This window comes from Artemia franciscana, chromosome 18 (assembly GCF_032884065.1).
Source record: "Artemia franciscana chromosome 18, ASM3288406v1, whole genome shotgun sequence".
Taxonomy (NCBI): domain Eukaryota; kingdom Metazoa; phylum Arthropoda; class Branchiopoda; order Anostraca; family Artemiidae; genus Artemia; species Artemia franciscana.
Window position 1 is genome coordinate 6925562 of NC_088880.1, and position 24361 is coordinate 6949922.

General features: G+C 34.6%; 1 protein-coding gene across 3 annotated transcripts in view; it reads right to left on the minus strand.

Moving 5' to 3' along the window:
• Nucleotides 1-24361, minus strand: part of LOC136038549 (probable Na(+)/H(+) antiporter nhx-9) — a 142737-nt gene that overhangs the window by 73257 nt on the left and 45119 nt on the right. For all 3 annotated transcript variants that reach the window (XM_065721713.1, XM_065721712.1, XM_065721714.1), the window contains 3 exons: nucleotides 23987-24183; nucleotides 22719-22975; nucleotides 15741-15958 (listed from right to left, as the gene is read on the minus strand). In XM_065721713.1, the coding sequence (XP_065577785.1) occupies nucleotides 15741-15958; nucleotides 22719-22975; nucleotides 23987-24183 (672 nt within the window). The remainder of the gene's footprint in view (nucleotides 1-15740; nucleotides 15959-22718; nucleotides 22976-23986; nucleotides 24184-24361) is intronic.

A 24361-nucleotide genomic window follows, 5' to 3' on the forward strand; every position in this document is an offset into this window, starting at 1 on the left:
ATGTTCTTCCAATATGTTTCTCTGACGCTCAATCCTAATCAAATATACTACAGATAAAAATATAATACTTTCGGAACGAATTTGGGCTATAAATTTGCAAATTAGGGGGGGGGGTAAAGTATAGCAGGTCTGCATTACTAATGTGTTAGGTACAATTATTCTACATAGTACATAGTAAGAAATGTTTTCTAACTTCACACTGTCCCAAGACTTTACCCCACCCCCCACTTAAGGTACAAATATATAGCCCAAGTCATGTATTTTTATCACCCATGAAAAATAAAACGAAAAAAAACAATTTTTCCAACTGAAAATAAGGAGTAAAATTAAGAGGAACAGAACCCTGCATATGGGGGGGGGTGGATCCCTCTCCTCAATTCCTCACTCTTCACGCTAGTTTTACCTTTATCTCTCAGTTATTCAAGAACAACTCTAAAAATACCAAAACCGTTTAATTAGAGTCAGGAGGTACAAAAATAAAATTTCGCATGAAGAGCGAGGTCTTGAGGAGGGGTTATCCCCCTTATATACAGAACAATTTCTGTTCTTTTAAGTTTTAACGTGGCTCCTTACTCTCAGTTGAATTTTTTTTTTTATATTCAATCACTGAAAAGCTGAACCAATTCTTAGGGAAAATATTGACATGTTGCTGACTTGAATAGCCAAAAATAGCCAGTAGCTTATTTTTCTTTATCCTGAGTCCGAATAATTCCAAATCGTTCATGTATTGGAAGTTTATTTATTTTATTGAAAATTTGGAAAAATGTGCAAAATACTCTTTAATTGCAAATGTTGTAATTAAATTTCGCCAAACCCTTAAGTTAATCTGAGCAAAAAATTGATCAGAAATATTGAAATCGATTATCGAATATCGAAAGAAAAAATATCGATATATCCTTTAACACTAACACTAACCCAACACTAGTTTTGGAACTTTATGAAAGGACTTGGCATCAAATAAGTCTAGGAGATTCTACTAGAATACAAATAAAGCTACATTCCATAAGCCAACTATTATCTCTTGTCAAAAGGAGCATATTAAATTCAACAAAAGAGATGAATCGACTATAAACTTTATGGCCTTTGGAAAAGATTCAAAATACATTAAAAGTACAATACTCGTTAGCTTGCAACAACTTTTTTTTTATTCTTAAACAAAAATGTAAAATCAAATCATAAACATTCATACTTACGTCTGTTCCTGTAATTCAAATTTTAACTTGGAGGAGGGGGCAGGGAAGGGCTAAACACCTTTTGCTTAAAATCTGCTTGACAGTCTTGGCACCTATGGTCCCATGTGGAATTAGAATCTACTATTAATCTATTGGAATTAGTGGGGATTAGAATTTACTCACGTCCAGACAGCGAGGTATATCAAAACACACACTTTTAGAGATTATAGGAGGCAAGTGAACTTCAGGGAGAGGGGGGGGGGCTCAAACAGTGAGTTCTAAAGACACAACGAGTAATCTGGTTACCAAAATACCGAAAAATCTTTAGGAACAGCTTGGGATGTAGTTGAAACTTTTAAGGCGATGTTAGAGAAGGAAGCGGGAAAGCTGGGGGACTTGAAATTTTGTTTCGTGGCGGAGGACTAAATTTGTTTTTCTCCAGCCAATCTAAAGGTTTTTGGCAGACGATCGAAACGACACGTCTTCAAAATCTAGAGAACGTTCTTGGAATGAAGTTGAAACTTTCAGTATGTGTTAGAAGGAAGGGGCAAGTGGAACCTTCGTGACTTATAGGGATGAACAGGAGGAAATAGTATACAGATTTCGGTCTCTAATCTGCGTAATATGTTTGGCACTATGATCTCTTGTTGCACTATAATCCACTTCCTACTCTACTATCCACTATTCTATTATCCATTATTCTATAATCTATTCTCTATTTATTATTATTCTATCTATTATTCTATCTATTTATTATTATTATTATTATTATTCTATCTATTTGTTATTATTCTATTCTATCTATTTATTATTATTCTATCTATTATCTATCTATCTATAAATCTATCTATTTATTATTATTTATTATTATTCTATTATCTATTCTATTATCCACTTCCCACTCTACTTCAAGTAGCGATGTAGACAAAAAAAAATATCTCGGAAACTAACATGTAATTATCGAGTTAAAATTTTCAGGCATTGGGAGGGCCAAGAGAACTTGACTTATGAAAAGGAGATAGACCAATCGAAAGAAACCAGGCATAATAGTTATCAAAATGACATATATGCCAGATTCTGAGAAATGGAATGGTAATTGAGCTCAAAATTTTGGAGCGATAGGGGAAAAGGGGACAAGCAAACTACGTATTTTGTGTGCAGAGGTAGGGGATGCGAGGGAGGAACAAATGTGTCTCCAATCCGCTTGAAATTTATGACACTATTAGCCAATATTAGTGAAAAGGAAATTTAAATCAAAGATAGTATATTGACCCAGGCTATCAACATAGCATATCAATCGTATCTCGGGAATGAATAGAAGGATTGATTTAGAAATTTCAGAATATGTTCGGAGAAGGTAAGGGGACTTCGGGTATTATGTTTAGGGGCGTGTGGAAACACTTTTGTCTCCTATATATTGTTTTGTCCAAAAACGATTAATATGTTTCTCAAGATAGTTTGAAAGATATGTCCGTAAGCTATTTGCTCTATGTGGCCTTTATGCGCTGATAATAACTTGAAAGACTCGTTCGCCCGTGAATGGGACCACATTTTTGTTCGATCAGCCAGGACTCGTATTATTGTGGTTCTGCTCAGTTACATCATTTATCGAGTGTTTTTGATCGTTCCAGACTAAAAGATTAAAGATTCAGAACGTATTAATTTCTTCGATACGTCGGCTTGAAAACAACATGTACAAGTTTCGTAGCCAGATGGACCCTTATGCAGAGAAAAAAAATTGGTGGGAGTTTCCAGGTAAAAAATTTACGCAGAGGGGGGATTTTCCGAGGGGAATACAGCCTGCCCCCGTAAAACATGCAGACAGACAGGGCCAGAAAGACCTAAATGAAAAAAAGATCGGTTGTATCAACACCTAAAATTTTACCATCAAGTTTTGATCCGATAAACTCTTTTACTTTAACGTAAAATTCCAAGTAGACTTTAAGTCTACTTTGGACTGCCTATCTAAGGGCAAAAGTTGCACCGAATGACTGCATAACGTACCATAAAGTCCGAAGTAATGCAAGCGTGTTTTACAATACAATGTGAAAAAACTTTTTATTCTGATAATCAGGTATACAACCAGCTACAAACTAATGCACGGACCGACCACTCCAACAAAAATAGTTCCATACAAAGATCAAACTAACTTCGTTGGATTAACCATATCATTGGAGTGTTCAAAACTTGGACTAAAAAATAAAGTAGTTTTCAGTAAAACACAACCCGGGAGCGAAATTGGAAGTGGAAACTCAATTTGAGGAAAGTGCGATTGAAGATTTGGGGCGTTTCTTTTGGAACTCTCCCTAGTCCAATTAAAAACAATTGTATCAGCTTTATCTTTTACTTGGCCATTAGTGGTAATGAAAACAAATAAGCAGGATCGAATAATTTCGCTCTCAGGAAAGGTCGGAACTATCGATTGGGATACATCTGGATTTTCTGTTACTAGGCAACACAGGATCACATGGAGTCCTCACATTGACCATTCAAATGAATGAAATTCAAATAAATGAAATTTTGACCTCTTACGCAATACGATAATTTCGCTCTCAAGTCGCGAAATGGCCGCAAGAGGATAAAGAAAAGCTGGACAACGAACATTATAGTGGGATGAAGTCAAATGTGACCTTCAATGTTTGGAAACAGAGCTGTCACCATGAATTCTCATCGTAGCTCCCAAGGTTTGGAAAATCCCAAGATATAAAAAATTACATATACAAGTTATATATATATATATATATATATATATATATATATATATATATATATATATATATATATATATATATCTGAATATTTCGGTCACATACACAGTAGCCGTCTTCAGCAGATAAATTTAACAGTCTTCAGTTTATCTGCCGAAGATCCCAAACCCAGGACTTAAATCCCAAGAGCTAGAGTAAAATCCCATGGAATGACAGTCATGCAGGATTTTTTTTTTTTGGGGGGGGGGTGATCAAACCCCCTAGCCCCCTGGATACGGCCTTGCAGTTATGGTTGGGAGTGTTGTGTTGGATAAGGTGAATCTTGTTTAAAGTTTGCAAACTGACAAGGACCTTAGTAATGCAGTTTCTCATGAAGACACACCAATTCATTAAATGAAAAATGTTAAAATCTCAAGTGAAATGCTTACAATTTAGTTTTCTCGTTGGTTCGAAGTTACGCTGTGTTTACTTTAGGTTTACTGTGTTTATTTAGTGTATTTGGCTGTGTTTACGTTCCTTTTTTGTGCTGCGTCAGCTCTTATTGCTGTGAATGTGAAATGTCGGTTTTCTGGTTATATCACTTCAATCAATATAGTTTATAACACTTATATCACTTCAAGTATCTACATACCTTCCTCTATTGGGTAAAAAATAGAATGATTAGGAAACTTTTAAGATAAATAGTTAATATCATACCAATAGGGTAAATAGAAAGATTTTGAACAGGAACAGGTAAAGATTATTTAGGGTGAAGAATGCACTAGCCTCAAGCAGATTAACACTAAGATGGGTGGTGCTTACAGTAGTGTTTCTTTCAATCTCCTAGACATTTGCATACTTATTTATCTTTTAAAACGCTCTTATTATTGTTAAGTGGTTAAAGTAAAACAGTTCAAAATAGGGATGATACCTTTTTATTGACAGTGAATAGATATAAAATTAACCTCGCTCTAATAGATATAAAAACACCTCGAATCTATCTAATAGATATAAAAAACACCTCGCTCTTTACGCTAAAGCTTTTAATTGTTTTAAAAAGTAGAATTGTGGCAAAGAGTCAAACTTTAGCGTAAAGAGCGAGGGATTGCGGAGGGGACAACCCATTTCATATACGGAGTAATTTCTGTTCGTGTTAAGTTTTAATGTTGCTCCTTACTTTCAGTTAAAAAACTAGTTTTTTTTATTTAATTTCTGAACGTTTTTGAATTAATGCATGTTTGATTTTGGCTCTCCGCACATAAAATTATTGAAATGAAATTTGTATATTAATTTTTTTTTTGGCTAAATGGCTTTCTCTTAGTTTTGATCAGACGATTTTGAGAAATAAGGGGTGGGGAAGGAGGCCTAGCTGCCCTCCAATTTTTCGGTTACTTAAAAAGGCTACTAGAACTTTTAATTTTTAACGAACGTTTTTATTAGTAAAAAATATGCGTAACTTAAGAATTAACTTACGTAACAAACTTTTATATTCTTATATTTTCATTATGTTTACGAGGGGGTTTGTACCCTCGTTAATACCTCACTCTTTACACTAAATCGTAAGTTTTGTCCCAATTCTTTAAGAATGACCCCTGAATCAAAAAGGCCGTAGAATAAATAGTTGAAATTACTAAAAATACTTTAGCATAAAGAGCGAGGTATTTATCTCCTCCTAAATACCTCTCTCTTTATGCTAAAGTATTTTTAGAACCCCTCATATGCGTAATAATCTCTGTTCGTTTTAAATTTCAATGCTATTCCTTACTTTCAATTGAAAAAACGTTTTCATGTTTATTTTTTCATTGTTTTTTTATAGTAATGCTAGAAAATCCTGCGCCCTTTTCATTGAATTTTTCTTCCCCCATGACATATTTCTCCAAGGAAAGATCCTCCCACATAGCCCCTCCCATCAACCCCACCCCCAAACCAAAAAAATCCCCCTGAAAACGTCTGTACACTTCCCAATAACCATTACTATATGTAAACACTGGTCAAAATTTGTAACTTGCAGCCCCTCCCCCAGGGATTGTGAGGGAGTAAGTCATTCCCAAAGACATAGTTATTATGGTTTTCGACTATGCGGAACAAAATGGCTATCTCAAAATTTTAATCCGTTGACTTTTGGGAAAAAATGAGCGTGGGAGGGGGCCTTGGTGCCCTCCAATTTTTTTGATCACTTAAAAAGGGCACTAGAACTTTTCATTTCCGTAAGAATGAGCCCACTTGCGACACTCTAGGACCACTTGGTCAATACGATGACCCCTGGGAAAAAAACAAAAAAAAAAACAAACAAATAAACACGCACCCGTGATTTGTCTTCTGGCAAAAAATACGAAATTCCACATTTTTTTAGATAGGAGCTTGAAATTTTTTCTCTAGGGTTCTCTGATACGCCGAATGCGATGGTGTGGCTTTCGTTAAGATTCTATGACTTTTAGGGGATGTTTCCCCCTATTTTCCAAAATAAGGCAAATTTTCTCAGGCTCGTAACTTTTGATGACAAAGACTAAATTAATTGAAACTTATATATTTATAATCAGCGTGAAAATTCGATTCTTTTGATGTATCTTTTAGCATCAAAATTCCGTTTTTTAGAGTTTCGTTTACTATTGAGCCGGGTCGCTCCTTACTGGAGACGGAAAGCATAGAAGCAGTAGAGAATAGTTGTAAACAAATTAGCGATCATACAAACTTTCAGACCAAATTCTATCACTTTCATTTACAATTCTGAAATACAAATTTGACGTTATAACAAGAAAAGCCAAAAGCCCCTTTCTTCATAAGATTTGGCTTCTTGATCTACAAATGGCTCAGGCGGCTCACAAGTGGCTAAGGCGTGACGGAATATCTATTTGCAAAAATATATTTTTGTTGTAAAAATATATTCATTTGTTAAATGAATTAAACAAAATTAATTATTTAATTCATTCTTAAAATTTTTTTTAAATTAACTTAATATTTATTTAATAAAGACTCATTTAAACAAACTGAAAATAGAAATTCTGGAAAACCATTGTTATTCAAAATTCGAGTTCATAAATTTCTCTTTACATCCTAAGGACTATTTGACAAGATTAAATGCCATACGAAACCGACTCCGGATAAGACACAAAATAAACAGTTAGAATTCCTAAGCAACTGAATAAATAGATCTCAAAATAAACAAAGATATAAATGATACCCAGAGTCAGTTGCAAACGCGTGACCGTGACGGGTTACGCATGAACGGTTTAAATGGCACCCCTATGGAGGAAAAAAACGACCCTTGTTCTAGTTTTTTAGGCGAAAAATAGAAACTGAGAGTAGGCAAAGCTTTGACGCTTTAACAAAGGCGAATTGAAAACTACTAGATCCATTAATAGGGTGACATTAACCAGCAGCAGGGATGAACATAGGAGGTGGGAGTAGGGGAGGGGGCTGCTCCCTCCTCAGCGCCCCGCTCTTTACGGTAAAGTTTGACTCTTTCTCTCAACTCTACTTTTCAAAACAGTAAAAAACTTTAGCGTAAAGAGCAGGGCGTTGAGAAGGGAGCAGCCCCTTTTTTTATACGAAGTAATTTCTGTTCGTTTTAAGTTTTAATGTCGCTCCTTACTTTAAGTTAAAAAACATGTTTTTTTTAATTTAATATCTGAACGTTTTTTAATTAATGCATGTTTTGATTTTGGCTCTCCGCATATGAATAATTAAAACCAAATTTGAATATTTTTTTTTTTTTGGCTAAACGGCTTCCTCATAGTTATAATCGAATGAGTCTGATAAAAGAAAAGGAGCGGGAGAGGAGGCCTAGTTGTCCTCCAATTTTTGGTTACTTAAAAAGGCAACTAGAATTTTTAATTTCTTACGAACGTTTTTACTAGTAAAAGATATACGTAACTTACGAATTAGCTTACGTAACAAACTTCTGTATTCGCATGTTTTTATTACGTATATGAGGGGATTCACCCCCTCGTCAGTACCTCGCTCTTTACACTAAAGCTTAAACTGTGTCACAATTTCTTAAGAATGACCCCTGAATCACAAAAACCGTAGAATAAATAGTTGAAATTACTAAAAATACTTTAGCGTAAAGAGCGAAGTATTAGGAGGAGGTGAGCCCATCATATGCGTAATAATTTCTGTTCGTCTTAAGTTTTAATTCTGCTCCTTACTTTCAGTTGAAAAAAACTTTTTCATATTTATTTTTTCATTATTTTTTTTAATAATGCTAGAAAATCCTGCGCTTCCTTCATGGGAACGCGGGAGCTGCGTTCCCTAAATTTTGTCGCAATTCCTTAAGAATGACCCCTCAATCACAAAGGCCGTAGAATAAATAGTTGAAATTACTAAAATACTTTAGCGTAAAGAGCAAGGCATTAGGAGGAGGTGAATCCCTCATATGCGTAATGATTTCTGTTTGTTTTAACTTTTAATGCTGCTTCTTACTTTCAGTTGAAAAACTTTTTTATATTTAATTTATAATTTTCTTTTTTTAATAATGCTAGAAAATCCTGCGCTCCCTTCATGGAAATTTTCTTATACCATGACAAATTCCTCCATGAAAAGTTCCCCCCGCATATCCCCTCTTCTCAACCCCTCCCCCAACTAAAAAATCCTCCTGAAAACGTCTGTACACTTCCCAATAACCATTACTATATGTAAGCACTGGTCAAAGTTTGAAACTTGTAGCCCCTCCCACAGGGACGGTGGGGGAGTAAGTCGTCCCCAAAGACATAGTTATAAGGTTTTTCGACTATGCTGAATAAAATGGCTATCTCAGAATTTTGATCCGTTGACTTTGGGAAAATAATTGTCGTCGGAGGGGGCCTAGGTGCCCTCCAATTTCTTTGGTCACTTAAAAGGGCACTAGAACTTTTCATTTCCGTTTAAATGAGCCCTCTCGCAACATTCTAGGACCAAAGGGTCGATACGATCACCCCTGGAAAAAAAAATAAACACGCATCCGTGATCTGCCTTCTGGCAAAAAAATACAAAATTCCACTTTTTTGTAGATGGGAGCTTGAAACTTCTACAGTAGGGTTCTCTGATACGCTGAATCTGATAGTGTGATTTTCGTTAAGATTCTATGACTTTTAGTGGATGTTTCCCCCTATTTTCTAAAATAAGGCAAATTTTCTCAGGCTTGTAACTTTATATTTGAAATCACCATTAAAATGCGATTCTTTGGATGTAGCTATTGGACTCAAAATACCGTTTTTTAGAGTTTTGGTTACTATTGAGCCGGGTAGCTCCTTACTACAGTTCGTTACCACGAACTATTTGATGGAACTTGGATCAATTATGAGATTGAGCATCCTCTGCTGAGCGTAGGGGTAGTAGGAGTAGTAGTAGAGGGGGATATTTGCTGCAGCATTAGTGGTGAATCTGACTGAAAAAATGAGTTTATACTACATTCACTTTTGACCTCCCGAAAGCTTGTTCATTGCTGACAGTTTTAGTAAAAGTAAAATTCCACAACTTAAATTTATAATTGTTTAATGTTTGATTGTTGTTTATAATGTATTGGGTAATGTTTTTAAATTACCAAGTAGCATGTTCGTCATATAGTTGGTTTTCTTCACTACCGCTTGAACAGCGCCTACATTAATAGGACGCCCACGTTTTCAATTTTTGAACCATAAGCTTGTGATTGCCGTGACGATCTTAGACGATGATTACGATGGTTGTACATATTTTAACGATAGCCTAGTGTGAAGGACTTGCCTAATTCGTAAAAGTTATAGATAACTTAACGACTTAGCACAGAAAATTACACACATAGTGTAAAAGCCGCTTACGGAGATTAAATCCGATTGCCAGCCACAACCAAAAGCCGTAGACCACACATGGCCAATAAACTGTAACTTTGAACTATCTGACACAGATACCCCCCTCCCCCATCCTCCTGTTTCAATGCAACCTAGACACACATTACTAGCAATGGGACTTTCTCGTCCTAAAACACAACTTGACAGAGTGTTTTCATTAATTATTTTACTTATTTTAATTATCTATTAAAAAATGAACAGACATCATTTTTACGCAGTCCTAGTAAAGGCTTATGCCAGATTTGTCTCTCACTGAATCGACTATCTGTCTTGGCTTTTTTTTTACAATTAGCCATGGCTTGATGCCCACAACGACTAGATTTTAATTCAAAATTAAATAAAAAAAAAGTTTTTTTTTAAGTGCAAATAAGGAACGACATTAAAACTTAAAACGAACAAAATTAATCCGTATATGAAAGGGGTTGTCCCCTCCTCAACGCCTCGCTCTTTATGCTAAAGTTTGACTCTTTCTCACAACTTTACTTTTTAAAATAATAACAATCAGCATTAAAATGCGATTCTTTTGATGTAACTGTTGGTATCAAAATTCCGTTTTTTAGAGTTTCGGTTACTGTTGAGCCGGGTCGCTCCTTACTACAGTTCGTTACCATGAACTGTTTTATCAACGTTTCGCTTGAAATAATATGTGTCACTTGTCTAGTATCTAATGAAAATATTACCTATTGTTAATAGTTAATACTGGTGAGTGGATAGCTTTTGAGTAAAGGTCTTTTGCTTTTATAGTTTCCAATTCTATTAATTCTGATTTTATCTTCTACTGGTTTTTCCATATTGTCATATATTTAATTGTTCCAATTTTGGTTTTATTTGTGTTTGCTTTCCGTGATTTATCTTTTTCGATTTCTTTCTTTCGCATTTATGTTCACATTAAGTATACCTGTTTTCATGAAACTTTCCATGTAACGGTGAAAAAGGGAAGCGATTGTCCTTCCGAATATTTTTTGGTCTTATAAAACCCCATTCTCGATTTTATTTTCTTTGTTGCGTCAAAATTAGGTGTTAAAAAAATTCATCTTAAACAGCCAAATGAAAATGCAATCTCTTTTGGAAAATAAAAGCTGATTTCCGTGGCACGATGAGGGCTATTGTTTGGAAGTAAATATTGATATAGATAAAAATTAAAGAGATTTTAGTAGATAAACTGGAATATATTTAAACACTAAAATTTTTTACTGCTTTAAAAAGTAGAGTTAAGAGAAAGAGTCAATCTTTAGCTTAAAGAGCGAGGCATTGAGGAGGAAAAGCCCCTTTCATATACGGAGTAATTTCTGTTCGTTATAAGTTTTAATGTTGCTCTTTACTTTGATTTAAAAAAAACTTGTCTTTTTATTTAATATGATATCTAAATCGTGTCTTCATTTAATGAGTGGCACTATCGGAGTTTTTAAGTAAAAATTATCAAAGTCCCATCCTATCAAACAGATTATAATATGCTTTCCAGATACGTTAGATCAGGTAAATAGACATGATATCTTACCAAGTTGTAAAAGCTTAGTCAGTAAATATCATATATGTCTTTTAATGTAAAATTGTCGCACTTTAATTCTCCAAACCGACGCAAATTTTGAAATGATATTTTGGGAAAACAAGACCTTTGGCAAATTTTCCCTCAAGAAATAGTGCCTTAGGCGTATTTTAGTTTGTTGGCAGCTCAATCTTACAACAGGAGCCTAACAACATTGCTACCCACTGGTGGCAATAGAACCCTATTTGCGCGACCCGAGTGTCATTTGCGCTTCACATGTTTTTTTTCTCTTTTATTTTTTATTTATTAATTAATTATCTATTATTTATTATTTTTTTTTTATTTTCTCTTTTGTATCGTTGATAATCAATCAACCAATCAACCAATGCGTCCATTGACAAAACAAAAAATAAATAAATCTCACATAATTAAAAATATCTCAATCCATAAATATATAATGATTATCATTATATATTAAACAGTAAGTCTACTTTCACTAGCTGTTGTCAATAATCTTGTTTATTATGATGATTTTGATATCTTAAGGTTTTGTAGTAATTTCTGCTCGTTTCAGCTCCTATTTATTGATCAATAGTGATTTATGTTCGTGTAAAGCTTTAGTTATTGTTTTTTTTTTACTTTATTTCTTCTCGTCTTCGGTAACTTGCCAAAAGTGTTTCCCAACCAACTAATTAGGCCGCTTGAATTTTTACCTCTTCCCTTACAATAGGGCCTTATAAGCTGCCCTACCTTGTAACACCCACTTCCTTAAATTTATAATTTTGTAAAAATATATTCCCATAACCATAAGAAAAGACAGTGAAGACATTACAACTAGAGATACTAGTAATTTTTAGTTTTTTTTTTTTTTTTAGTATAAGTTTCTAGAAACACCAACTACGACAATTATTTACTAAATGACTAAGGCCTTACTCGTTGATACTATTTGAGGGAGGGGGCTAGTTTTTGAAAACATATCTTTTTTATGTTTTATTTTTTTAATCTAAAAACAAATGAAAAAGCCCCCGCCCCTCTAGATTTTGAGATATAACTATTCGTATCTTCATCCAAAACTTGGAAAAAAATCCTCTTTCCCCCTTAAATCTTTGTGAATTGGCACCATTGGCCTTAATCACTATCAAGCATGCAAAAGCAGGATAGGCAAACACCCTACAGCGTTGTACTAAAAATACTAACCAAGTGAAAAGAATGTCTCGGCAACCGCAATAAAAACCAATGTAGTAAAACAAAACGTAAGGCCTTGACTCAGATCTAATTTCAAAGACAGTTTCCTGGATAAAAAAAAAAGAAAAGACACTATTCTACATATCTTTCAAGAATTAATATTCAATTTATTTCTGGTCTAAGATACTAGAACTTAAAAAAAAAAAAAATAGCATCTTATCCCATGGAAAGCAGCCCCTTGGATATGTCATATATTTTCACCTCTAAAAAAATATTAGACATACAAAAAGGGTCCGGGGTAGAAAGATTTTTAAATTTTCGAATATAAGAAGACACCCCTTATACCCCATGAAACAAAATGCCTAAAACTAATGCAAAACCGACTGAGGGGTCCCACACTATCTCTCATACGTGTAACAAACTTTGTGTATACATCAAATAAAAAAACTAGTTTTTTTAACTGAAAGGAGCGATATTAAAACTTAAAACGAACAGAAATTACTCCGTGTATGAAAGGGGCTGTTCCCTTCTCAACGTCCCGCTCTATACGCTAAAGTTTGATTCTTTCTCTCAATTCTACTTTATTAAACAGTAAAAAACTTTAGCGTAAAGAGCAGGGCGTTGAGAAGGGAACAGCCCCTTTCAAACACGGAGTAATTTCTGTTCGTTTTAAGTTTTAATATCGCTCTTTACTTTCAGTTAAAAAACTAGTTTTTTTATTTAATTTCTGAACGTTTTTTGAATTAATGCATGTTTGATTTTGGCTCTCCGCACATAAATTATTAAAATGAAATTTGTATATTAATTCTTTTTCTGGCTAAGTAGCTTTCTCTTAGTTTTGATCAGACGATTTTGAGAAATAAGGGGTGGGGAAGGAGGCCTAGTTGCCCTCCAATTTTTCGGTTACTTAAAAAGGCAGCTAGAACTTTTAATTTTTAACGTTTTTATTAGTAAAAAATATACGTAACTTAAGAATTAACTTACGTAACAAACTTCTATATTCTTATATTTTTATTATTTATATGTGGGGGTTTGTCCCCTCGTTAATACCTCGCTCTTTACACTAAAGCTTAAGTTTTGTCCCAATTCTTTAAAATGACCCCTGAATCAGAAAGGCCGTAGAATAAATAGTTGAAATTACAAAAAGATACTTTAGCATAAAGAGCGAGGTATTTAGGAGGAGAAGAACCCCTCATATGCGGAATAATCTCTTTTCGTTTTAAGTTTTAATGCTACTCCTTACTTTCAATTGAAAAAAAAACTTTTTCATGTTTATTTTTCCATTGTTTTTTTTTTATAGTATGCTAGGAAATCCTGCGCCCTTTTCATTGAATTTCTCTTCTCCCATGATATATTTCTCCGAGGAAAGATCCTCCCACATAGCCCCCTCCCCTCAACCCCCCAAACCAAAAAAATCCCCCTGAAAACGTCTGTACACTTCCCAATAACCATTACTGTACGTAAACAATGGTCAAAGTTTGTAACTTGCAGCCCCTCCCCCGGGGACTGTGGGGGAGTACGTAATCCCCAAAGACATAGTTATTATGGTTTTTGACTATGCTGAACAAAATGGCTATCTCAAAATTTTGATCCGTTGACTTTGGATAAAAAACGAGTGTGGGAGGGGGCATAGGTGCCCTCCAATTTTTTTGTCATTTAAAAGGGCACTAGAACTTTTCATTTCCGTTAGAATAAGCCCTCTCACGACATTCTAGGGCCACTTGGTCAATACAATCACCCCTGGGGGAAAAAAACAAAACAAAAAAACAAATAAACAAGCACCCGTGATCTGTCTTGTGGCAAAAAATACGAAATTCCGCATTTTTGTAAATAGGAGCTTGAAATTTTTTCAGTAGGGGTCTCTGATACGCTGAATACGATGGTGTGATTTTCGTTAAGATTCTAAGAATCTTTTAGGGGGTGTTTCCCCCTATTTCCCAAAATAAGGCAAATTTTCTCAGGCTCGTAACTTTTAATGACAAAGATTAAATTTGATGAAACTTATATATTTAAAATTAGCATGAAATCCGATTCTTTTCATGTATCTTTTAGTATCAAAATTCCGTTTTTTAGGGTTTCGTTTACTATTGAGCCGGGTCGCTCTTTACTACAGTTCGTTACCACGAACTGTTTGATACACAGCGTATGGAGCCTAGGAAGGAATGTATAATAAAAGGACTCCTTTCGATAATTATAACTGAGGAAGGGAGAGTCTGTAAACTGTATAGCCCTAAAAGCTTAGAGGAAAGGGGTACGGGCCCTATGCACCCCTCCTGCATGCTTGCCAGATAGTAAATGTAAAAAAGCTTTATTTCTTAAAAAGGTTGCAAATAAATTTCCCAAGCCGGAGAGAAAAGAGCTAATACAACATCAAACACAAATTCTTTAAAGTAATTATACTGCTTTCAGTGCCATTCAGACCCCCTAGTTAGGTTTGGACTCTTACTCTTTGGATCTTACACCCACCCTCCCTAAATCTGTCACTGGTAAAGTCCCTAAAGGTACACACAAACCAGTGGGGTGCATAACCCCTTCACATAAGACAACCAATTAATATTTGACGATAAAAATAAGTAAATAAAAAAGAAAAAAAAATAGTTGATGATCCAAAGCGAACGCCAAACTTTGAATCAATTTTAAAACTAAATAAAAACACTTTTTGTCTGCCAACAAATCTGATTTGCAAAATCTGGATACCATTTCTTGGACGTAAAACATGCCCACTAAGCTTTATTACTGCGCAGTTATTACTGTCCGCTATAGATATTTTAGTGAAAGCTTAAAATTCTTTTAAACCGTTTTTTTCTCCGTAAATAGGCCAATCAAACAGTTCGTGGTAACGAGCTGTAAGTAAGGAGCAACCCGGCTCAAAAGTAACCGAAACTCTGAAAAACAAATTTTTTTTTTACCAATAGATACATCAAAAGAATCGGATTTTTATGCTGACTTCAAATATATAATTTTCATCAACTTTAGGTAGTACCCATCAAAAGTTACGAGCCTGAGAATATTTGCCTTATTTTCGAAAAAAAGGGGAAACATACCCTGAAAGTCATAGAATATTGATGCAAATCACACCATCAGATTCAGCGGATCGGAGAACCATACTATAGAGGTTTCAAGCTCCTATCTGTAAAAATGTGGAATTTTGTATTTTTTGCCAAAAGAAAGATCACGCATGCGTGATTACGGATGGGGTGATCTTGAGTGTGGTCAAGATAACGCCTAAGTACCAATTATTTTACATATACTTGTAAACATCACTGCCAATAGCGGTGGAGCCAAGGACGCTACGAGACGCAAGAAAACATACCTCATTTTATATTTTTTTATCGGTATATTTCGCTCCGTATTCCACAAAAAATAAAACCAAAGTAAGTTATATTCTATTTAGTTAATTACTTACCCACAGCTCTGTAGACGGAACAAAACAAAATGGTAAGCAAAATGAAGGCTGTATTCCAGGCATGTTGGTCATGGACAGTTGACACACCAAGAAACATGAAAATAACAGTTTCAGATGAGGAGCTGAGCATTTTCATTGCGTATTTGATTGTCGTATGCGACTTCTGAGATATGTTTGTTTCAACGTAATTCTTCATTGTGATACCACAAAAAGTAATACTGAAAACAATAAAACAACGTAAATACAAAGGTAACTTCAGAAACACTGGCAAGGGGTCTCTGAGCCTGCATAAAATAGTTGCTTTATCTTTACATTAAGGCTACCCCCCCCCCCTGTAAACTTAACTTACTACTCTAAAACACCTCTTTTACGTATTCTTAATATTTCATTTTAGGCAGAGAACCGCGATCAACGTACTACAATACGTGCAGTGCTTTATACGTACTTAAAAACGTTAATAGTACGTGTCAATTTGACGATTGAAGTTAAGATTTCTTCTTCTAATAAGCTCATCATTTTTAGCATCTAGTACCATCTAGCACTTTCTGTGTCTTGAACCTTTACTTTCGTTAAAATATGGAGAAGGCATATCCCAGATATTTGAGGTTTTATAAGACCGAGATTTGCTCAATAGCCTCCATAAAGTAGGCCTAGGGTTAGCCTGGAAAAATCATGCCAAACGAAATAAGCTAGTTTACTTTCAGCTGGTAGGCCCATGGGCACCCTTAAGCTGAATTCTAGGGGGAGAGGGGGCTTACCTCATCTGATCAGCACTTGCAATGCTGTAAAATAGAAATCACAAAGCAAAAATTTAAAAATATAAGGCCGCGTCATTCACCTGCCCCCCTTATGGGCACCCATGGGTAGGCCTGCTATGGACAAAATTCTACTCTCTTTACCGTCCTCTGCATTTAAACGTACTTGACAATTATGCTGCAGTTTTGGGTCAAAGTCCGCAAGCTCTAGATGGCGTTGATGATTTCTCTTTTCAACCCAAGTGCCAGTTTCCACTCTTACAAGTTTCTAATACTCTTTGCGGTGATCTCTCACCACTTCCTAAACTTTAATCATTTAGCTAACATTTTTATCAAGGACACTAAAATCACCTGCACAACCTAAGGTTCAGAGAGTTATGCCTTCCCATTTGATAGACTCAAATATGTAGACCCAATTTTTCAAACTTTCCAAGTGAGGTCCTTTTGATGAATATGTGAGGAGGATGTAGCCCCTGGACCTCAGGAATAGATCAAGGGAGATGCACGATATATTTAAAACCCCTCCTCCCGAAAGATCCTCTGAATGAATACGGGGCCCCTCGACCTAAGCAACATATGCACGGAGAGGCGCAATATGTTCAAACCCTCTCCCTACGAAAGGACCTTCAGATGAATATTGGGGATTTTAACCCACATACCTCAGAAACAGACACAGGGAGTTCCGGGAAATATATTTGTTTCCCCCTCCCAAGAATATAACTTAATTGGTTTGTGCTTCGAATGTTTTACTTGGAGTCGTTATTACTCAGAGACACCTCAGACGTCTAAGTCAGAAACAGATTATCAACAAAGAACAAGTTTTGATTAATATAGTTACTAGGTTGCACATAAAATGACTGCAAATATTAGAATCCCAAGGATAACTCAAAAACAAAAATAGCAACCTCTTCGACGTTACTAATTGCTAAAGATGGATCGGTAACTATGCATGGTACTAGTTAGTTCTTGGCAGAAACGTGCGTTTTGAATTGTGTCGGTCGCTATGTCAGCTATAAGATCGGGCTTGTGAGCACGTATAGCCATTAATGTAATTACTCAGCTAGGCTTTACGCTTTATACACGGGTCTTACCAAGGGCACACCTATTTAAAAAAAATACAATTTATGAATAGACCATGCTATTCGTTAAAAGTAACGACAAATATGCAGGGACGAACCCAGATGGGAGGGGAATCGTTTTGTATCTTTATTTACCCCCCCCCCCCCGAAAAAAATCCTGGGTTTATGGCAGCGCATCTCTACAACTGAAGTGGAAAATTGCAAGAAATTGGTTTGAAAAGCTTATAAATAAACATTAAATTGTTCCATAGTATTGTATACTAATCTGCTGCAGTAGATAATTGTCGCATCTGCTGTCAGGTCCATTTTACAGATAAGAAAAATATCCTGTTCTTAGCATCCATCTTTTCTATTTTCAAAAAGTAATACCAAATATTTGTTGCATGTTCTTCTTTTCTGTCTTAATGTGTGCGTTTTTTTTTTTTTCATTTCTTTCCCAGAAATCCCAGCCGTAGAGCCTATTTTCTTTCATTGCTCAAATTTATTGTCGTATTACTGAATTAATACATCTATCCATCTATTGGTCAATTTGGTCAAAAGTTGAACGTTGTTCAATCCACCAAGTTACGCACGTGTCACATTATTGACGCTATAGTCGCGCGTTTTCATTTTTTTTTTCTTACGTATGACTATAATTTAGGTGGGCCATTGCGACAGACCAAGCAAGAGACAAACAAGATATTCAGCACAAAACCGGATAGGTTACATTTAGAAGCTAGAGATGAAAATCAATGCTTTAAGGTCAAGCAATGGAAAATAACACAAAGAAGCTAATTTGAATCCTGCCTAATCATGTGACCATCTCATGAGCTATGTACAATAAATAGGCTAGATCCAAGCATTTAAGGTTGAAATATTTCCGCCTTTGTCATTAACAAACAGTCGCTAGGTGCGTCCCCCTACCCGGACAGAAGAATAGGCAAGGGGAGCATGGATGTGTGTAATCAAGTCTAACCTGGAACCATTCGGCGTCTTCAGGAAGTATAGGAGGAGACATAAGTCCCGGCTTGAGCTAGTTGAGCCAATCACAAAGGACACGGACTCTTCGCGCATTCCCTTAAGTCGGTTAAATGCCAGGGAGAGCAAACACTTATGGAGTGGCACTTAATAGGGAGGGGGAAGGGCGCTATAGATTTTTGGAATAACTGAAAAAGGCAGCATTATTGGCTTCACTTTCTGCTTTTTGCTAAAGAAAATATGTGATTGGTTTAAAAAACTCTACAGATATAAGCCAATGTAATGGAAGCAGGTATGAGGTAAAATACCAAAAAAGGCATTTTGAGAAATACCTTTTTTAGTATTTTCACTGTAAAATACTTTTCCTTGTATTTTCACTGAAAAATTGACTTACCTAGATTTGAAAAAAGCATTTTCCCCGACCCCCAAAATCGTGAACTGGAACTGCTGCACTTGTATCCTGCCTCAAGTACAAGTAAAAGTAAACAAGTGCAGCACATTTTTATGCGCTGAACTTTGAAATAATGCAAAGTATTTTCTAGATACGATATTTGTCTGATTGATGCTGCTTGGTGATGGGGTTTTACACGTTTCAGAAAAAAACATATAGAAAAAAATAAGTCAGCAAGAAAAACTAAAATAAAAGTCACTGGCTTGTCTTTTAACTCACTTATTTAAACTATTTCGTCTGGATTCTTCTACCTCCTCAAATAAAGTTTAGTGAAAATTCAGTCTTCAATTTGCAAGAAAAGTAAAAAAAAAAACACTTTGCTTAAACTCTTTTAATTCTCCTACTTACACCATTTTCTTTGGACCCCTACGCCTTTTCAAGCAAAGTTTGATCGAAATTCAAGCTCCAATTCGGAGAAAAAAAAATGAACTTCAACTTTCGTTTTACAACGGTTTATTGCTATTTTGGGAATAAGTTTTGAAACATCTTGTGAATAACTGCATTCAATTTTTCTCGAGTATCTTTGGAAAGCTTAAATCTTCCATACAAAAGATGCATAAAAGGAATTTTCTTAGTAGAAAGACCAATGACAGCTTTGGGGGTCAGGCTCCCTCTGATAAATGAATATTAATCGAAATGATGTTAATTATGATTTAATATATTAATTAAATATAATAATTATTTTTATTAAATATCATTCATTTTATTATTAATAAATTATTAATTATTACAATATAATAATTATATAATATGGTAATATAACATAATGTCATAGTAATATAACAATTAAAATGACATGATCATTAGGTTCAGAGTACCGGTTCTGGTAGGACACATCAAGCTTCTTATACTCACAAGAATGATTAAAAATTAAATAATTCTTGATCATAGGACTAGCACAAGACAAATTTTATTAAGGAGTTGGGCGACTCTCGAAACAAAGCCATGGCCAAGCCGCTAGATTCAGTTTTCCTTGTTGTTCGTAGTTTTTGTTCGTTTCCATTGATATTGGTCCCTCTGCTCCCGTGAGGGTTCCTTGGAAATGGATCCCAGTTTATAATCAGGGAGCACTCCTGAAATTATGTCCCTGACTCGATACCTCTAACACTGGTTCAATTGAGCTAGAACACTTAAAGCTGTAATTACACAAGAATCTTCACAAAAACACCATCAATAATTAAAAAACTAGCACACGGGGAATACTGCATCTGAAACAGAACAAAGCGGGCCCCTCCTCCTAAAAATGTAAAAAATGGCATCTTTTTTTCAATTTCAACACACGTGACGAAACATCCTCTTTTCTCATCTCTCAATAGTGTAAGAAAGCCTGTTCTTCTGATATCCGCTTTTAGAAACGGATTAAACAACCAAATTAAAAATCCCATATTTCTAATATTAAATTTATTAATTATTATTAATAAAAAATTAATTAATAATTAATTATTATTATTATTAATATTAAAGCCGACTTTCTAATTAAGTTTTAAGGCAAAATATTCAAACCCAAGAAAAGTCCTAAAAATTGCCGTTAGGCTTATCTGTTTTTGTTCCTGAATATCTGTGGAACATCGTTTATTTTTTCGTGAAAATAAACAAAAACGTTGAAATAGGATTGCTTCCAGTTAAATTCATGTATGTTAAGAAAGCTGAAATCGTAACAATAACATTAACAATACAATATTTTACAATATTAACAATACAACAATACAATACAATATATAACAATAACAATACAATACAGTAAAGTAACAATAACAATAACATCATTGGTGGGAGCGAAAAATAGCAGAAAAGAAGCCTTAAAATGCTGCTTCATTCCATTGCAAACAAAATAGGCAAACAAAATTAGCACAAGTAAACAAAAACAAAAAAGTAAAAACAAAAGTAAAAGTAAAAAGTAAAAACAAAAGTAAAAAGCAAAAACGAGTAAACAAAAACAAAAGTAGCAAAAAAAAATTAGTGGGAAATTTCTCTCACATGATACCTTTTATAGTCGAGGAACATGAAATCAAACAGTTCGTGGTAACGAACTGTAGTAAGGAGCGACCCAGCTCAATAGTAAACGAAACTCTAAAACACGGAATTTTGATGCTAAAATATGCATCAAAAGAATCAAATTTTTATGCTGATTTTAAATATATAAGTTTCATCAAATTTAGTCTTTGTCATCAAAAGTTACGAGCGTGAAAAATTGCCTTATTTTAGAAAATAGGGGAAAACACCACCTATAAGTCACAGAATCTTAACGAAAATCACACCATCGCATTCGGCGTATCAGAGAACCCTATAGCAAGCTCCTATCTACGAAAATGTGGAATTTCGTATTTTTTGCCAGAAGACGAATCACGGATGAGTGTTAATTTGTTTTTTCTTTTCTTTTCCGCAGGAGTCATCGTATCGACCAAGTGGTCCTAGAATGGCGCAAGAGGGCTCATTCTAACGGAAATGAAAAGTTCTAGTGCCCTTTTTAAGTGACCAAAAAAATTGGAGGGCAACTAGGCCCCCTCCCACGCTCATTTTTTCTCCAAAGTCAACAGATCAAAATTTTGAGATAGCCATTTTGTTCCGCTTAGTCAAAAACCATAATAACTATGTCTTTGGGAATGGCTTACTCCCCCAGAGTCCCTGGGGGAGGGGCTGCAAGTTACAAACTTCGACCAGTGTTTACATACAGTAATGGTTATTGGGAAGTGTACAGTCGTTTTCAGGGAATTTTTTTGGTTTTGGGGGTGGGGTTGAGGGGAGGGGGCTATGTGGGAGGATCCTTCTTTAGAGAAATATGTCATAGGGGAACAGAAATTCAATGAAAAGGGCAGGATTTTCTAAAATTACTATAAAAAAAAATGAAAAAATAAACATGGAAAAGTTTTTTTCAATTGAAAGTAAAAAGTAGCATTGAAACTTAAAACGAACAGAGATTATTACGCACATGAGGGGTTCTAAAAATACTTTAGCATAAAGGGCGAGGTATTTAGGAGGAGATAAATACCTCGCTCTTTATGCTATTGTATTTTTAGTAATTTCAACTATTTCTTCTACGGCCTTTCTGATTCAGGGGTCATTCTTAAAGAAATGGGACAAAACCTACGATTTAGTGCAAAGAACGAGGTATTAACGAGGATACAAACCCCCTCATACACATAATAAAAATTAAAGAATATAAACGTTTTTTACGTAAGTTACTTCTTAAGTTACGTATATTTTTTACTAATAAAAAAATTCGTTAAAAATAAAAATTTATAGTTGCCTTTTTATGTAACCGAAAAATTGCATGGCAACTAGGCCTCCTTCCCCATCCGTCCCTTATTTCTCAAAATCGTCTGATCAAAACTAAGAGAAAGCCATTTAGCCAAAAAAGGAATTAATATGCAAATTTCATTTTAATAATTTATGTGTGGAGAGTCAAAATCAAACATGCATTAATTCAAAAACATCCAGAGATTACATAAAAAAAACTTGTTTTTTTAACTGAAAGTAAGGAGCGACATTAAAACTTAAAACGAACAGAAATTACTCCATATATGAAATGGGTTGTCCCCTCCGCAATTTCTCGCTCTTTACGCTAAAGTTTACTCTTTGCCACAATTCTGGTTTTTAAAACAATTTAAAGACATTTTTTTTTTCAGGCGACTTGATATCTGGCTGCCGAAACAAAACTCACCTTTTGTTACAGCCTACATTAAGTGCACCTTATTTTCTGGAAGAATAATTGTAAGAAAAAAGTTAGACTACTTACGCCAAGATTCCAGAAAGATGAAAAATTTCAGCATTCAAATAGGCCAAATAGCTCATAACAAATATAAAAACAGGCTCAATGACTCGAACGTGGTTAGTGAATCGAGTAACAAACGCTGTAAGAAATCCCCATATTATTCCAATAATTGTGCCACCGATTGCCACAACGAAGAAGGAGGCCACACCAGCCAAAAGATCAGTATACTTGATATTCTCAATACCCATGGCTGTATATGAATCAAACATATTGTAAAGAACCTAAAAAGTGTAAAGAATTTAAGGAATACATAACAAGAATTTCACACTACATAATTACTACATTGAAACACAAAAAAAAAATCAAGTATAACTAAGCTAACCGAAATGTTTCAACTTGATACTGAGCAACAGACTAAACATTCATGTAGTCTGATTTAGCATAGATATGTTGATATGTTAGCATAGATATGTTGATTGAGCATATCTGTTCATATTTTGTTATTATTATAATACACAAAATCATGTTTTCGACAGACGAAATTACAGACCGGGACACCGGCACATAGGGAATATAAATGACGACCGGGACACTCAAAGAGAAAGCGACCGAGACACAAGGAATGTTCGATTAGCAATCACCATCAACAAAGCACCGGGACACAAATGACGACCGGGACACAGGGAGTATAAATGACGACCAGAACATAAGTAAAAAAAAACTAAAAAAACTAAAAAAAGGTAAAAACTACAAAAAAACTAAAAAAAGGTAAAAACTACAAAAAAACTAAAAAGAAAAAAAACTAAAAACTAATAAAAAAACTAAAAAACTAAAAAAAACTAAAAAAGAAAAAGAAGAAAAAAATGAAAAATAAAGGAGAAAAACAAAACTAAAAAAAATAAAAATAAAAAAAAAAATAAAAAGAAAAAAACCCCAACAGCTAGTATATATATATATATATATATATATATATATATATATATATATATATATATATATATATATATATATATATATATATATATATATATATATATATATATAAAAATCATCTTCTTTGAGCTAAACTAGATTCGATCAACCTTTTTTTTGGTTTTTTTAAGACAAGGATTTACTTATGAACTTCTACTTAAAATCTGAAACAAAAAATATGAAGCTTAAAAATTGGCTTTTTGGTCCCCCCTCCCCCAAGAGATATTCACTTACACCACCCTGCCTTAAACAGTACATGCGTGACCCCAAACTTATTGCACCATTCGACATCATCATACGGTAAGAGAAGTAAAACTTACTACTGTGACAGCATCATTGAGAAGAGACTCCCCGAACACCACAATATACAAGACTTCGTTGACATGAACTTCTTCAAAAACAGCCAGCACAGCAACAGGATCTACAGCAGAAATAAGAGAACCGAACAGAAATGCGTCTAATATCGGAAGCTCAAACCCATAAATCCCTGTCAAACCACAACCATATAATGAAAGACCTGAAATATAACAAAAATGATAAATGACAAGAAAAGAAAGCAGGTGAAAATGGACTGAGGACTGATCAAAGATCAGTCCTATGATCAAAGATCAGGACTGATCATATGATCAAAGACATATGACCTGGAGGGTATTTACAGTTTTTCATGGAAGGGATGGTCGTATAAACTTTGGGGG